We start from the raw sequence: 15,503 nt of genomic DNA, 5'->3' as shown, positions 1-15,503 counted from the left end.
GATTTGCTCTTCAGTGTTTAGACTTTCAGCAATGAAATTTAAACTAAACTGGACTGACATGGTTTCAATTTACTATCTTTGACACGGTCTACATATCTACATTGCAAAAGCGCTATAGAAACTAAGATGAATTGAATTTTTTATATATATATATATATATATATATATATATATATATATATATATATATATATATATATATATATGATAGTATGATGTTGTGGACTGATTTATACCACTAGTATGGAACTTATTCTTCAGTGCGGATGTGCGCTCGTTTTTGCAGTTGTTTGAGAAATGACTAGGAATAATAAACGGTCAAACTTGTTCATGACTATACATGAAAAGAAGAATTATATGATAAGAAAATATCACTTTGCAACATCAAGAATAATGAGCTGTTTTTAACATCTAGAAATCAATAGAAGTGAATAAGTCTACGACTACGGGTATGCGAAACTTTCATAGGTAGGCTATCCAGCACAAATGAAGCGCACACAAATGAGACAATTAAATGAAGCAACTGGGGTCGAGAGACCTTTAAATGATCTAATATTATTTTTAGGCCTACAAATAATATTTTTTGCAGCACAAACAAGCACAAATTGTGAGCAAACGAAAAATAACATATTTGTGCATGAATAAATATCTGATGTTCATTTCCACGGCACAAACCAGCACAAATAAAACTAAATATTTTGGTTATATGTAAACAATGAAAACAAATAAAGTGTTTATTTAACGGCACAAACCAGCACAGATGAATGACACCTGTTTTGTGCGATTTAGAGGAAATAATGGGGCGGAGAGTGACGTCGCGGCTCCCGAAGTGTTTTGATTAGGCAATATCTAAACAATAAAAATAGATAAAGTGTTTATTTTAACGGCACAAACCACCACAAGTGATTGACACCACTTTTGTTGCAATTTAGAGGAAATAATGGGGCGGAGAGTGACGTCGCGGCTCCCGAAGTGTTTTGTTTAGGCACTATCTAACAATAAACATAGATACAGTGTTTATTTTAATGACACAAACCAGCACAAATGAATGACACCAGTTTGGTGTGATTTAGACAACCTAGGGTGGAGAGTCACCTCACGGCTCCCAAAATATTTTAATTATATCTAAACAACAAAAATAGATAAAGTGTTTGTTTTACCAGCACAAATCTGGCACAAACGAATGCCACCAGTTTGGCGCGATTTAGAAGAAATGGGGTGGAGAGTGACGTCATTGCTTCTGAAATATTTTGCTTATGTCTAAACGAGGAAAACGGATACCGTGTTTGTTTTAACGGCACAAACCAGCACAAATCAAGCACAAACGACCTGTGCTGATTTCAAGTCATTTGAGCAACATGGGGTGGAAAGTGGCGTCACACGGTAAAAAAAATAATGCTTAATATCTCAGACCCTAAACCAGCACAAACGTTCGTTTTTGCAGCACAAATCGGCACAAACGTAGCACAAACGAATGGCATAGTTTTAGGGATTATTTGTTTTTTATGGGTTGCCAACTTCACGGAGGTATTGACTTCCATTATAATGACTTTTTTTTTAATTTTATTTATTTTTTTGATTGCAAAACCATGACACCATATAACAGGGTTATTCAATTGGTGGCCCGCGGGCCGAACCTGCCCCCGAGGCAATTTGTTCCGGCCCTCCAAATAGTGTGACCAAGACATCAAAAATAAATTTAGTTCAGGTGAAAAACAGCCGCTATAGGTATGAAGTGACGTGTGTCTGTTCAAAACTGCTCGAGCTGCCGTTAAAGGCTGCGCAAGGCGAGAGTAATCTGACATTAAGCGAGTTGCGCAAGCAGCCAAAACATTTGGATACATTTATAGAAAAGGCCTTTTGTATTGACCTTATTCTACAATGCGGAAGTGTACTCGTTTTTGCGATTTTGTTTTAGGACTTCCGATTCAGTTGCCTATGGGAGAAATAACTAGAAATAATAAACGGCATAAAACGATCAAACTACTCGCTCTACAAACAAGTGTTTGCATGACTATACATGAAAAGTAGAATAATATAATACGAAAAAATCAGTTTGCAACATCAAGCAGCAAAACAAGCTGTTTTTAACCTCTAAAAATGAATGGACCCGAAGTTTTGAGCCAAAAAGATTCAAATGGCTGCGCCTGCTCATACGTGGAGAAAAAGGTGAATAATGCACTGATATCGTTAATAGGGATGCAATGATTAGCCGATTTTACTATTAACCGCACTTTAATTCATTACGTTTAATAATCGTAAAGGCTTCTCAACACCGCGTTTCTGTTGCACGGAACAAAACTGCTGCAACTAGACAATGTTATGCCAACTGTGTGCTAGTTTAAAGTTCCGAGCTTATATCGAGGCTAATACGCATGCACATTGGATCAACTATAGCAGCAGGCTGTTCACATATTGCGTCTTTTCCACACGCAAGTTCATTATTTCCAATGGACACGTGCGCATATTGGGAGCAGTGCGCGCATGGCTCGCAGGCAGACCGACCCACTCAGTAGAAATGACCTCACGCTTTAGTGGTGAGAGTTGTGCGTGGCTTTCAGTGCAATGTAAACAAAAGATACCTTAGATGAGCTATTACAAATTATTTAAATGATTTTGTATGTATGACAAGGCATGGGACGATAACCGTTTTCATGGTATACCGCGGTTTGGAAAAGTCAAGGTTTTAAAACAGTCAAAATTTTTTGTAATACCGTTCCTAAGGGATGGGAAATGGACTATTGTTTGTTTTATTTATTAATATTTTGTGCTGTATTTGGTTACTGAGCAGCATTAAACAACACTTTAAAATATAAGCAGTTTTCTTGTGAATTTTTTTATTTATTTTTTCTTCTAAACTAGTGTTTTGAATTTAATAAATGAACAATAATCGTGATAACCGTGAAACCATGATTATTCTTCAGACTATAATCGTACAACCAAAATCTATAATTGTTGCATGCCTAATTTTTACGCAGTTTAAATCATTACATATGAATGTGTCTGAATGTAGAAGAAGCCTACTTGAGCAATACACTGATTTTGTTTTGCTTCGAAATACAACATTTGAATATGTTTGAAAAGCCACATTGTACAATGCAGTGAAGTTATTTAGTTTCAAAATGCAACATATTAATGTTTTAATGTTGAAAAAGCCAAGGTGGGTGTCTTAAGGAGCAAAAATACAACATATGGGCTATCATATTGCTGTTGTGTCATCATTTATATTGCAAGTCATATCTCTCCGGCCCCTCATTTGGGATGCTTTCCATGACCTGGCCCCCATGACAAACTAATTGAACAGCTATGCCATATATTCATGCATTCTTGATTGTTGCTGGTTTTCTCTTTTGGGAGGAGGTCAAATTAATTTTTTTTTACTGTTGATCGTCAGTTGCAGTGCATAAAATGTTTAGTTTCTGCCTTCTATATAGAGTATAGTGTGTATGAGTGAGACCTTTGTGCAGTTACATTGATATGTCTGAAAAAAAATCTAAATAAGCAGCTCAGCTCTAAGAGCATAGTAAACATAATAAGTATATTTATACACGCAGACTATGATCTGCTGTTTTACACCATAGAACTCCATATCTTGCCCAGAAACATTTTGCTCAGGCCTATATAAAGGGTTAATGCTGACAATTAATGATCAACAGTAAAAATTACACATTTTCCTTCTTCCCAACAGGAAAAACTAGCAACAATCAAGAATGCATGATCATATGGTGTCATGGCTTTGCAATCAGAAGATGTCATTATAATAGAAGTCAATGGGTCAAAAACAGCCACCAACATAATGAAAGGGTAGTCAATTTGAAGGTTAGTTTTCACTGCCAAATAAAATATTTGTCAGCATCACACACACTTAGTTGCAACTGTCTTATCATGTGGATGAACAGGGTTGGTTGAGTGTGGGGGAATCCTGACTGTCTGCACTGTAAATCTGCTGTAGGGAGAATCCTGGCCGCTGTGAGAGAGAGAGAGAGAAAATGCGTGTGTGTGTGGATGAGTAAGCACAAAGAGCAGTGTGAGAAGTGTGCATGAATGAGTGAGCAGAGGATTGAGGAGGACCGGCGTGTGTGTATGCCACTCAGCTGGCCTCTTTTATCTGGTCTGCTGGAGCCGTGTCAACAGTGGAGAGCGAACGAGCGGCCAGCGCACTGCAGGAGATCAGCACAGAGAAACACAGGAGGACACAAGCCCTGCTCTGCTCAACACTCAGATCATAATAAATAGGCTTGGGGCAATGGCCTGTGTTGACTGAGTTACTGGTGTTAAACGGCAACACCTGCTCTGTCACTTGCCCACCGCTTCACCATCACCACGCCATTTAAATTTTTATATAGTAATAAAAATCATGTAGTTCATATTATGGCTGCCCAATATATCATTTCAGCATCGATATCGCAATGTGTGGATCTGCAGTAGTCACATCGCAGACTCTGCAATGTCAAGTTAGGATTATAATTAACCAGGAACTACAGTTCAGATCACATGATTTGTGGAATCATTGCAGTGTTTATTATAATATAATAATGTGAAAGCTTTTTGTTTGGATGGGGTTTTAAAGCCTGTGACTACGATTTCAAGTGGGAATTTCCAAAGTTTGCTACTTTACAAAACGTGATTTGTTTATACAATGTGACTATACAGTGTTGACTTATATTTGATTTATTGTATTTCTGTACCTCAATACTGCGAAAGCCAAGACGCGATTTTTAGTTCATTTTTTACCTTTTGTTTCATTTTGAATATTTAATGCAGATGCATTCACCTATAAAAACCATCACCATCAATGTAAAACATTGAATTCTTTCTAAATGGAGTCATCTGTAAAATTATTTCTATCGCAACATGCACTACCTGATAAAAGTCGTCGATCCCAGTTGTAAGAGCAACAAATAATAACTTAACTTCTAGTTGATCATTTGGAAAAGTTTTTTTTTTTGTGATGAATCATTTGTTGAACTGCATCCCAATCATCACAAATACTGCAGAAGCCCAAGATTCTCAGAGAATTCAGTCAAGTTTGGTGAAGAAAATATCATGGTTTGGGGTTACATTCAGTAATTCAGTATGGGGCGTGTGAGAGATCTGCAGAGCGGATGGCAACATCAATAGCCTGAGGTATCAGGACATGTATGCTGCCCATTACATTACAAACCACAGGAGAGGTCAAGTTCTTCAGCAGGATAGCGCTCCTTCTCATACTTCAGCCTCCACATCAAAGTTCCTGAAAGCAAAGAAGGTCAAGGTGCTCCAGGATTGGGCAGCACAGTCACCAGACATGAACTATGAGCATGTCTGGGGTAAGATGGAGGAGGCATTGAAGATGAATCGAAAGAATCTTAATGAACTCTGGGAGCCCTTCCAGAGCGCTTTCTTTGCCATTCCAGATGACTTTATTAATAAGTTTTTGGGTTTGAGAAGATGTATGTATGCAGTCGTCCAAGCTCATGGGAGTCAGACACAATATTAATTCTTTTTCCACTGCACCATGACTTTATATTCTATACCAGGGATCACCAAACTTGTTCCTGAAGGTCCGGTGTCCTGCAGATTTTAGCTCCAACCCTAATCAAACACCTGAACAAGCTAATCAAGCTCTTACTAGGGATACTTGGAAACACCCAGGCAGGTGTGTTGAGGCAAGTTGGAGCTAAACCCTGCAGGGCACCGGACCTACAGGAACGAGATTGGTGACCCCTGTTCTATACTGTACATTATTTCTGTTAAGTGACAAGACTTTTGTCTAAGCAAAGTCAGATCTTACTGTCCTGATTAAATAATAATTAAAAAAAGGCATAATCATGTTTCATTTTGGTAAAATAAGTGTAATTTAGAGACCTTTGCCTTTCATATAAGCCACTTCTTACAAGTTATTATTTGTTGTTCCTAAAACTTGAATGGGCATCAAGACTTTTGTCAGGTAGTGCATATATTGAAATATCACATTGTCAGCTTTTTCCAATATTGTGCGGCACTGGTTCATAGAATTACTAATATTTTACAAACTTTTTTTCTTTCGTTGTGATCTTCTGTTTACAGTTTATTCACAAAATACTGTGATGGAGTGCTAGGACATTCTCATGTTACGATCTATTTTACATGTCACTCTAATGTTACAATTCATTTATGCCACATCTTCTGTTGGATCATGTGATATAATATGTCCATTTCTTTGCTTTATAGATGGGCATGGCAGGTGGCAACAGTCCATTTGGGCAGTACCAGGCTGGAGGTCAACAACTGGGCACGAACGCACAGAATAAAGGCGCCCTTCCCAACAGCCTCCCCCCATTTCCAACTGACCTAAAGGGGGCGACTGTCACCAGCGTGCCAAACATGGTGAGTTTCCCCATCACATTAACAAACTGATCATAAACAACAGGCGGATAAGTTGATTCAACTTCACTGTTTTCCTCTCGCCTATAGCCCCAGCAGCAACAGGTGTCGGTAGGCATGGTGGCGGGTCAGGGCGTATCGACGGGTCCCACAGCTGACCCGGAGAAGCGCAAGCTGATCCAGCAGCAGCTGGTTCTGCTGCTTCATGCCCACAAGTGCCAGCGGCGTGAGCAGGCCAATGGAGATATGCGAGCCTGTGCTCTGCCACACTGCAGGACCATGAAGAACGTCCTCAACCACATGACACACTGCCAGGCTGGCAAGTCCTGCCAAGGTGAGTCCACATGCAGTGCCCACCACTGGACTGATAACAGAAGCCTTTTCCAAATGAGCTTCAATCCAGGTTTAATATGAGTGTCATGATCTACTTTAAACTCAACATGAGAAGGGCAGAAAGAGATTCAGAGGTACAGTTGAAGTCAGAATTATTAGCACTTCTCAATTATTACCCTCCTGTATATTTTTTCAACACATTTCTAAACATAATAGTTTTAATAACCAATTTCTAATGACTGATTTCTTTTATCTTTGCCATATAATATTTTAAAAGATTTTTCTAGATATATTTCAAGATACTAGCCTTCAACTTAAAGTGCAATTGAAAGGCTTAACTAGATTCATTAGGCAAGTTAGGGTAATTAGGCAAATCATTAGCCCTTTTCACACATACAGACCTTTCTGGGAAATTACCAGCAATTTTCTGGAAAGGGATCATGTGTGAATAGGCTCTTTTTGAAAATACTGGTAAATTTGTTCTGGCAATTTTCTGGAAAGAGAAGTCGTAAGATTACCGGTAATTTGCTGAAATGCTGCTCTGTGTAAACGCAGAAGGTCGTGAACGCGCTCTTTCCGACAATTTTCTTTCTGCGTGAGATGTCTACTCCAGCCAATCAGAACATTCAGACACATTCACATCTGCGCGGTTTATGAAAATAAAATCCTTTGAATATTTTTCCAGACACATTTAGCTGCTAAATGTTAGTCAGAGAACGTTTCTATGTTCATCATTAATGCCAACTGTTGAAAAAATAATCAATAAAATGCTAGCATGTGGCACTCGTGCACATGAAGGAGTGCCCCGGTGAGTGCTAGCACACAGACAAATGTACATCTCGACATGCGAAAGTGTTCCTCCACATGTTTTCATTTAAGTTCTTCACAATACTTATCCATCCACAGAATTTGTAAGGTAGTCAAATGTGCAAACTTTTAACTGCGGTTCATCCTTCTGCCAAAAGCAGCTACATGGATGCTAAAGCTTTAAATAAAAGTGAACCCATCAACAAAAGTGTTCTATGTTTACAAATACAAGCTCAACCATTAAGAGGCCATTTCTAGTTAATGATTTCATTGTTTGCCGGTATTTTGGAATGGATGTGTGAATGGCCTTTTCCGGAAAAAAAAATTCCTGAACGTCCTTGCCTGTGTGAACAGCGCTTTTTTTTTAAATTCACTGGTATAGTTGTTCCAGAAATTTTCAGAATATTTACCAGTATCAGTGTGTGAAAGGGGCTATTGTATTCACCTTATTCTCCGCGTATGAGCGGGCGCAGCCATTTGAATCTTTTTGGCTCGAAACTTCCGGTCTCATTCATTTCCGTTTTTTTTTTTTTTTTTTTTTTCATTTTTAGAGGTTAAAAACAGCTCGTTTTGCTGCTTGATATTGCAAACTGATCTTTTCGTATTATATTATTCTACTTTTCATGTACAGTCATGCAAACACTTGTTTGTAGAGTGAGTAGTTTGATCGTTTTCTGCCGTTTATTATTTCTAGTCATTTCTCACTTAGACAACTGAGTCAGAAGTCCTAAAACAATCGCAAAAACCAGCGCACTTCCGCATTGTAGAATAGGTCAATAAGAGTAGTTTGTTCTGTAGACAATTAAAAAAAAATATTGCTCAAGGCTAATAATATTGACCTTAAAATGGTTTAAAAAGAATTCAAAACTGCTTTTATTCTAGCTGAAATAAAACAAACAAGACTTTCTCCAGAGAAAAAAAAATATATAGGAAATACAGTGAAAAATTCCTTGCGCTGTTAAACATTATTTGGGAAACATTTGAAAAAGAAAAAAAAATTCAGAGGAGGACTAATAATTTTGACTTCAACTGTACATAATTTATATATGTATAAAGAAACAAAATGTTTAGTAGTCATTGGCTGTTTTTTTTTTTAAAGCATTCTTTATTTTGCCTTGTAAGACAATGGAAATTCTTGACTCTTTTGGTTTCTTCAGTTACTTGAATTATTTGTGTCTTGTGTATTTTGTGTGTAGGAGTGCAGTAGTAGACCTGTGTAAATCTGCTGTCTGTGCTCTTGTTTAGTCTCAGCACAAGCAGTAATGAGATGCTTTACTCCTGATGTGGTGTTTTGAGCGTTATGTGCATCTTTGCTCTAGTTAGACACCGTTTTACTGATAATGTACAGTTGAAGTCAGAATTATTGAACCCCCTGAATTATTAGCCTCCCTGTTTATTATTTTCCCCAATTTCTTTTTATTGGAGAGAAGATTTTGTTTAACACATTTCTCCATATAATAGTTTTAATAACTCATTTCTAATAACTGATGTATTTTATCTTTGCCATGATGACAGTAAATAATATTTGACTAGATATTTTTCAAGACGCTTTTATACAGCTTAAAGTGACATTTAAAGGCGTAACTAGGTTAATTAGGTTAACTAGGCTGGTTAGGGTAATTAGGCAAGTTATTGTATAATGATGGTTTGTTCTGTAGATTATCGAAAAAATATAGCTTAAAGGGGCTAATAATTTTGACCTTTAAAATGGTTTTTAAAAAATAAAAACTGCTTTTATTCTAGCCGAAATAAAACAAATAAGACTTTCTCTAGAAGAAAAAATATTCAGACATACTGTGAAAATTTCCTTGCTCTGTTAAACATCATTTGGGAAATATTTAAAAAAGAAAAAAAATTCATAGGGGGGGCTAATCATTCTGATTGTAACTGTATATGCTGTGCTATTTGCACTATTTGAATGACTTTCTATTTAAAAACACAGACATTCACAAGTCGCCCCATTGATGTTTGTTATGGTCGAAGTATTGAATGTGAAATATCGCATTTGAGTATAAACTCATTTTGCCATGGAAATAAATCATTTAAGATAAATTCCAAGAATTTAGATTTTTTGTAACTACAGTTACATGTATTTTTCACTTTGCAATATGACAAAATATAAACTTTACAAGAAATAGTCGCAATTCTAAGAAAAACTATTTGTATGGTGCAAGATAATACAAGAACTAATCACAGTTTTGAGAGAAAGAAGAAAGCACTGTAATGTAATTTCTATAATTCAATAATAACTATTGACCTTGTATCAGATTCACAAGTTTGTGGACCTTTTAATGAGACATTTTAAGTTTAATGAGACATTTTAAGATCAATTTAAAGTTTGCAATATGTTTGAAAAAGTCACCATTTTCCCATATCGTCAGACATACAGCATTGGGAATAATTGCTTCTTGGAATATTTACAAATCACATGGTCAATTAAATCAAAATGACTTCAAATCAATCAATCTAGACCTTTGCCCTCAAATCTCAGAGTTTATTAATATATTTTTCTCCAAAAAATTACTTTCCCAATACATAAAATGAAATAAAAATCACACAACGCATTAGTTCTACCAGCCACTAAATGGGAATCAGACTTATCCATTACTCCCAATGCTGCTTTCTGGACTCGAATTTATAAACTCAAAATAAAGTTGCTGTTTTGAGAAAAACATTAAGCTATAATAGACAGTTAAAAGATAAAAAGTAATTGCAAATTTGTCTATAAACTTGCAGTATAGAGAAAAAGTGAATCTATTTGTTAAACTGATGTTTGGCATCAAATAGAGCAGTGTTTCTCAACCACATTCCTGGAGGACCACCAGCTTTGCAAATCGTCCATGTCTCCTTAACCAAACACACCTGATTCAGATCATCAAAACATTAGCAGAGACTGAAAGACCTGTAATGGGTGTGACAAACAAAGGAGACATCCTAAACATGCAGTGTTGGTGAACCTCCAGGAACAGTTGAGAAACACTGATATAGAGTGTTTGAAGCTGGAAATTTGTGACGCGTGACATCTAGGCAACCGGTTCGTAAAAGTCAAGGTTTTAAAACGCTACAATTTTCTGTCAGTGAATACTGTTATAAATTATTTTAAAATGTTACACAATATATTGTGTTCAATGGGGAAAAATGTGTTGTTGTTTTTTTTAAAGACATTAAAAAAGAACATATTTTAGAGCAGTAATCAAATAAGCATATCACAGTTTTGCAGTATTGTGAGGTTATCATACCCCCTTGCCTAGTGACATCTGACTTAACATTTGTCTGTATGCATTTTTGAAGTAAATTTCGCTCCCCACACCTTTCAGTTGACACCGGCAGTGTTTCATTGACGCACTCAGGGAATTTCCCAAGCTCCGTCTCCAGCATATAACAGGCCTTTTAGATTGAAAATGTGGCTCTTTCTGCTATAATGCAGCATTAAGGAGTTGGCAGGCGGCAGGAGAGGCTTGCGGCGACCCGATGCCGTCCGGCTGTTTGCTCTCAGTGCTTCGGTTGTTGTTGGATGAAGAGCACAGGGCTTCATTTCAACTCAAACACGAGCCACTGCCAACCATGCCCTCCGCTCTGCCAGCTCATTTCCTGTTGTTCGCTGGCCGCCGCGACACCCGTATCTCGCTCTCTTTTGGACTCTAGGGAGAAAAGGCATTAAAGATGTCTAGCGATCCTTATTGAGAGCTTGATGTCTTGTCAGAATGCATCATCCAAACCAGAAGCGACATCATAAATCACTCCAGTGAGTATTCATAACCTTGCTAACACCAGAAATGAGGTCTATGACAACCTGACTGCTTCAGTGGCAATGTCCATGTAATAGTGTAATATAATGTAAGGTGAGTAAAGGACACTTTAGATTAATCATTCTGCTCTTGTGTTAAGCGGTGTTTAAGAATGTGCTTAACAGCACTCCGATGTTCCCGGACAGGGCCGGATTATCCAATGGGCATTATGGGCACAGGCCCAGGGGATACAAGAAAATTATTATAGGAAATACTGTGAAAAATTAATCTGTTAAACATAATTTGGGAAATATTTATTTATATATTTATTTATTTATATTACAATTATGACCAAAATAATCGTGATTATAATTTTTTCCCATAATAGAGCAGCCCTAGTAGTAACAAATTAATTAATTAAACTAATTGCTTGTGCTTGTGAAATACATGCGTCTGGCAGCATCTAGAAGTACTGCAGACATTACCATGTTATTGTTGCATTTTGTATGCTACTTTATTAATAAATCGTCATGTCGCGAGTTGAACTTGTTGAATAATTGAGTTTAATTATTCCTGAATTTTATTCTGTTTTTGTGTGCGATCGCAATCTTTATGAGTGGATGAGCAAGTCATATGTTTTTGTATGATTCTGTGCAGGGCATCGTTGTTGGACCCTTTCTATCTGACAATAACTTAAAATTTAAATTAAACAAATGTAGCTTTTTTCCTCCATAATAAGTTGAGAGGGCATTTGACACGCATAAGAGCTGTCATTTGTTCAAGTGTCTAGATGTACTGATGTTTGGCATTGTGAGCCTGTTGTGTGAGGTATCTTCAGATTCTCATTTACAATAGACTTTTATTCACGTTCCAGAGCATTTTATCGAATGCTGCATCACAGAATGCATATGAAAAACAGGGCATCAAGGTTATTATAGTTAACAAAAACAAATAAAAAAAATGAAAGCTAGAATTAAAAAAACATTTACGTTAACAGAAATAATAAAAAAACTAGATCTAACTGAAACTGTATTGTGTACATACAAGACTAACTGAAACTAAATAAAATTATAGCAAAAACGTCCTTCGTTTTTGTCTTTGTAAATGTATTTAATACATACTGTAAGCCTTTTAGAAATAAATCTCTTTAATTTGCGCTGCCTGGTGTTTGACGCGTACGGCACCTTAGAGTCTGTAGTCCCGTTGTCATTGGCCAGATCAAGCCGGTCCGCTTCCAGTCATCCTCGCTGTTGCTCCCGCGACAAAACAATGTCTGGACATGATAGCAGCACGGTAACAACATTAAATACGACCGGAGGAGACACTTAAAAGTATTAATTTAACACATTTCTGTATTAGTGATCACGATTGCGAACGAATCGTTCTTTTCAACCAGATCTTCTAAGTGAACCGGTTGAACTAATTCACCAAATCGAACTGAATCAATTAAAACAATTCGATTTGAGTAATGTTAAGCACTTATCTCCAAGCAACTTACTTTTTACATGCCTGATACCCCCTCTGACTCGAAATAAACCAATATACACTGAGTCATTCAGTTCATTCAGTCATTCTGAGATCAGACTTGAAAAGTGGTGAACCGATAATACTGCACATATGTGATTCAGTGAAATAAACACAATACATGACAGCCTGCTGTGACTGAACTAAACTTGAACAACTGCAGCACGGGTAAACCGAGGGCTTAAATGAGAGAATCTGGTGAAACATAAGTTTATTTCATAATAGAGAGTCGTAATAGAATTGAAATAAGTGATTCAAGCTTCAGTTGGGTTGCAAAACTTCACTGCAAGAAACTGATGTTTTGACTAACTGAAATTAAGATTACCGACTACATCATTTTGTTATTTGGCGAGTCCAAACTTTGGGAAGATTGTCATAAAAGATCTGGTTCGTGTTAAAGATTCGAACTTCCCATCAAAACTGTGCAATAAACCTCAGAAGCCGCCTTGCACACATTTTTTTACTTAAGGCTCCTGTCTTGTGGGCTGTTGTGTTTGAATTTGAGGATGGGTAGATGGTAGTGTTCTTGTGTCAAAAATCTTAAGTTGAGTTCTTATTATACAATATTTATTCTGATGATTTTGATTCTTGCACCTAACAAATATCCTAATTTACAAAAACAAAAAATAAAAATGAAACTAAACTAAAACTAAGCATCTTCAAAATATAGAAACTAATAAAATGTAGTAAATCTGCCTCTTAAGCTAATTAAAACTAACTGAATTTGAACTAAAACTAATAAAAAATCCCAAACTATTATAACCTTGTAGTGTATAGAGGATGGTCCCTCCCCCTACTAAACACTGCAACACAATCTATTTGGCCTGTTGTTGTTTTTATTACTACGTACTTCCTGTGAAGGCAGATGGGATTGTTTTCCCTGCGTTTAGTGAAATCACTGCATGTGTGTGTGTTCCTGATGGATCCATGAAGAGCTGTTCTCCTAAGGGACCTTTTTGTTCCCGGTTTTACAGCTTTTGGACTCTTTTTGTTAGTGCTCAGTCTTTGTTGTCTGTGTGTCTTTGCAGTGGCTCACTGTGCTTCATCGAGGCAGATCATCTCGCATTGGAAGAACTGCACCAGACACGACTGTCCCGTCTGCCTGCCCCTGAAGAACGCCAGCGAAAACGCTAATAAACTCAACCAGCAACGTGAGTCTTTCCTCCCGCAAGCATCCTCCTCTGTTGTCTTAGTTAGTTAACACTTTATTTGTCCCTTAGGTGCAGTTCAGTTCATGTGCATACAAGTAACCCATAGTACAATTCATAAATACAAATACATACACAGCGGAGAAAATAGGTATCGAACACGTCAGTTTTTTTTCTTGTGAATAATATTTCTAAAGGAGCTGTGGACATGGATTTGAACCAGGTTTTGGTAAAAACCCAAACAATACAAACTAAAAATAAAACCAAAACAATTAAAAAATGAGTTTGTTGTGTAATAACAATGAAATGACACATAGGGAAAGTACTGAACTACTGAAACATATTTAATACTTTATATAAAAGACTTTCAGTGATGGCAGCTTAAAGACGCTTCTCATATGGAGAATGAAGTCACATGCATTGCGCAGGTGGTGTTTTCCACAGACTTCAACAGATTGTAAAAATCTTGATGGTTTTGTATTTTCTACTGGATTTAAGTCAGGTGATTGGCTGGGCCATTCTACAGCTTGATTTTCCTTCTCTGAAACCATTTTGAGTTTCCTTGGCTGTGTTTTGGATCATTGTTTTGCTGAAATCACCAAATGTAGATGTCCGACTAATATTAGTTTACAGTGACGAAGAGGGTTACTGAATCTACTGAGAGATTTCAACTGCTGTCTGCACTGTCACAGCCTTTTTACGCCTCCCTTCAATATGTTCAATACTTTTTCCCTCAGTCGCTTCATTTTGTTATTCATAACTTAATTTGTAAACTACTTAGATTAGTTTTCTTTGCATAAATTGATTTCTTTGGTTGTTACCAATATCCGGGTAAACTTTCAAGTCAACAACACCTTTAGAAATATGTTTTCAGGGAAAAATGATGACATGTTCAATACTTATTTTCCCCGCTGTATTTATTCACACATACATCTCACATTTGAGTTTGTCTATCTCCGTCCTACTCATCTTATCATAAACAGTGTATTGAATCATGCTAGAGACATGCTATCACCACACAAAAACAAATAAGCTTGCCACGTGACAAAAGATTAATGCTAAACCATGCTAGAAATGTTAAGAATGTTCATAAACGTTGTGCTAGCAGTATGTGCTATCACATTAGAAGCATGTGCCAGTTTGAATTATGTTTCCATTAAAAACAGTGATATAGATTTTGCTGACATGTGTACTTGGTTTATCCCTATGGCTTTTATGAGGACACTTAACCTGACCTCGGATCAGTCACAAATTTGTGGACATTTTAATGAGACGTTTGTAAATGTAAAAGGAATAATAGTTATTATTAGTTTAGCAGAGCCCAAGATGGAACAAACTATAAACGAGACTTTAAAATGTATAAATAAATGCATATTATGTGAACACTTAATATTTAATGAGATCAGTCCATTTATAGGTTATACTTTCGATTTAAAGTGTGCAATATGTTTGAAAAAGTCAATTGTAATACCTTTTGCTTGATTTTTCTCACGTCTCTAGCATGTGCTGTGCCTCGTCTCTCCCATCACTAGTTAAACCATGGTGGAAACACAAATGTGTTTTTATCAATCAATCAATCTATCCGTTCATTGAACCATCCATGCATCCATTCATTCAT

General features: G+C 36.8%; 1 protein-coding gene across 1 annotated transcript in view; it reads left to right on the top strand.

The window, feature by feature from the left end:
* crebbpa (CREB binding protein a) overlaps nt 1–15,503 on the top strand; it is a 79,822-nt gene that overhangs the window by 32,064 nt on the left and 32,255 nt on the right. The window contains 3 exon segments of the mRNA XM_056448197.1: nt 6,193–6,348; nt 6,436–6,679; nt 13,766–13,888. Of these exon segments, the coding sequence (XP_056304172.1) occupies nt 6,193–6,348; nt 6,436–6,679; nt 13,766–13,888 (523 nt within the window).

Source organism: Danio aesculapii, chromosome 22 (assembly GCF_903798145.1).
Source record: "Danio aesculapii chromosome 22, fDanAes4.1, whole genome shotgun sequence".
Classification (NCBI taxonomy): domain Eukaryota; kingdom Metazoa; phylum Chordata; class Actinopteri; order Cypriniformes; family Danionidae; genus Danio; species Danio aesculapii.
Note: the sequence above shows the minus strand (reverse complement) of the source record. Positions and strands in the feature narration are given on the sequence as shown.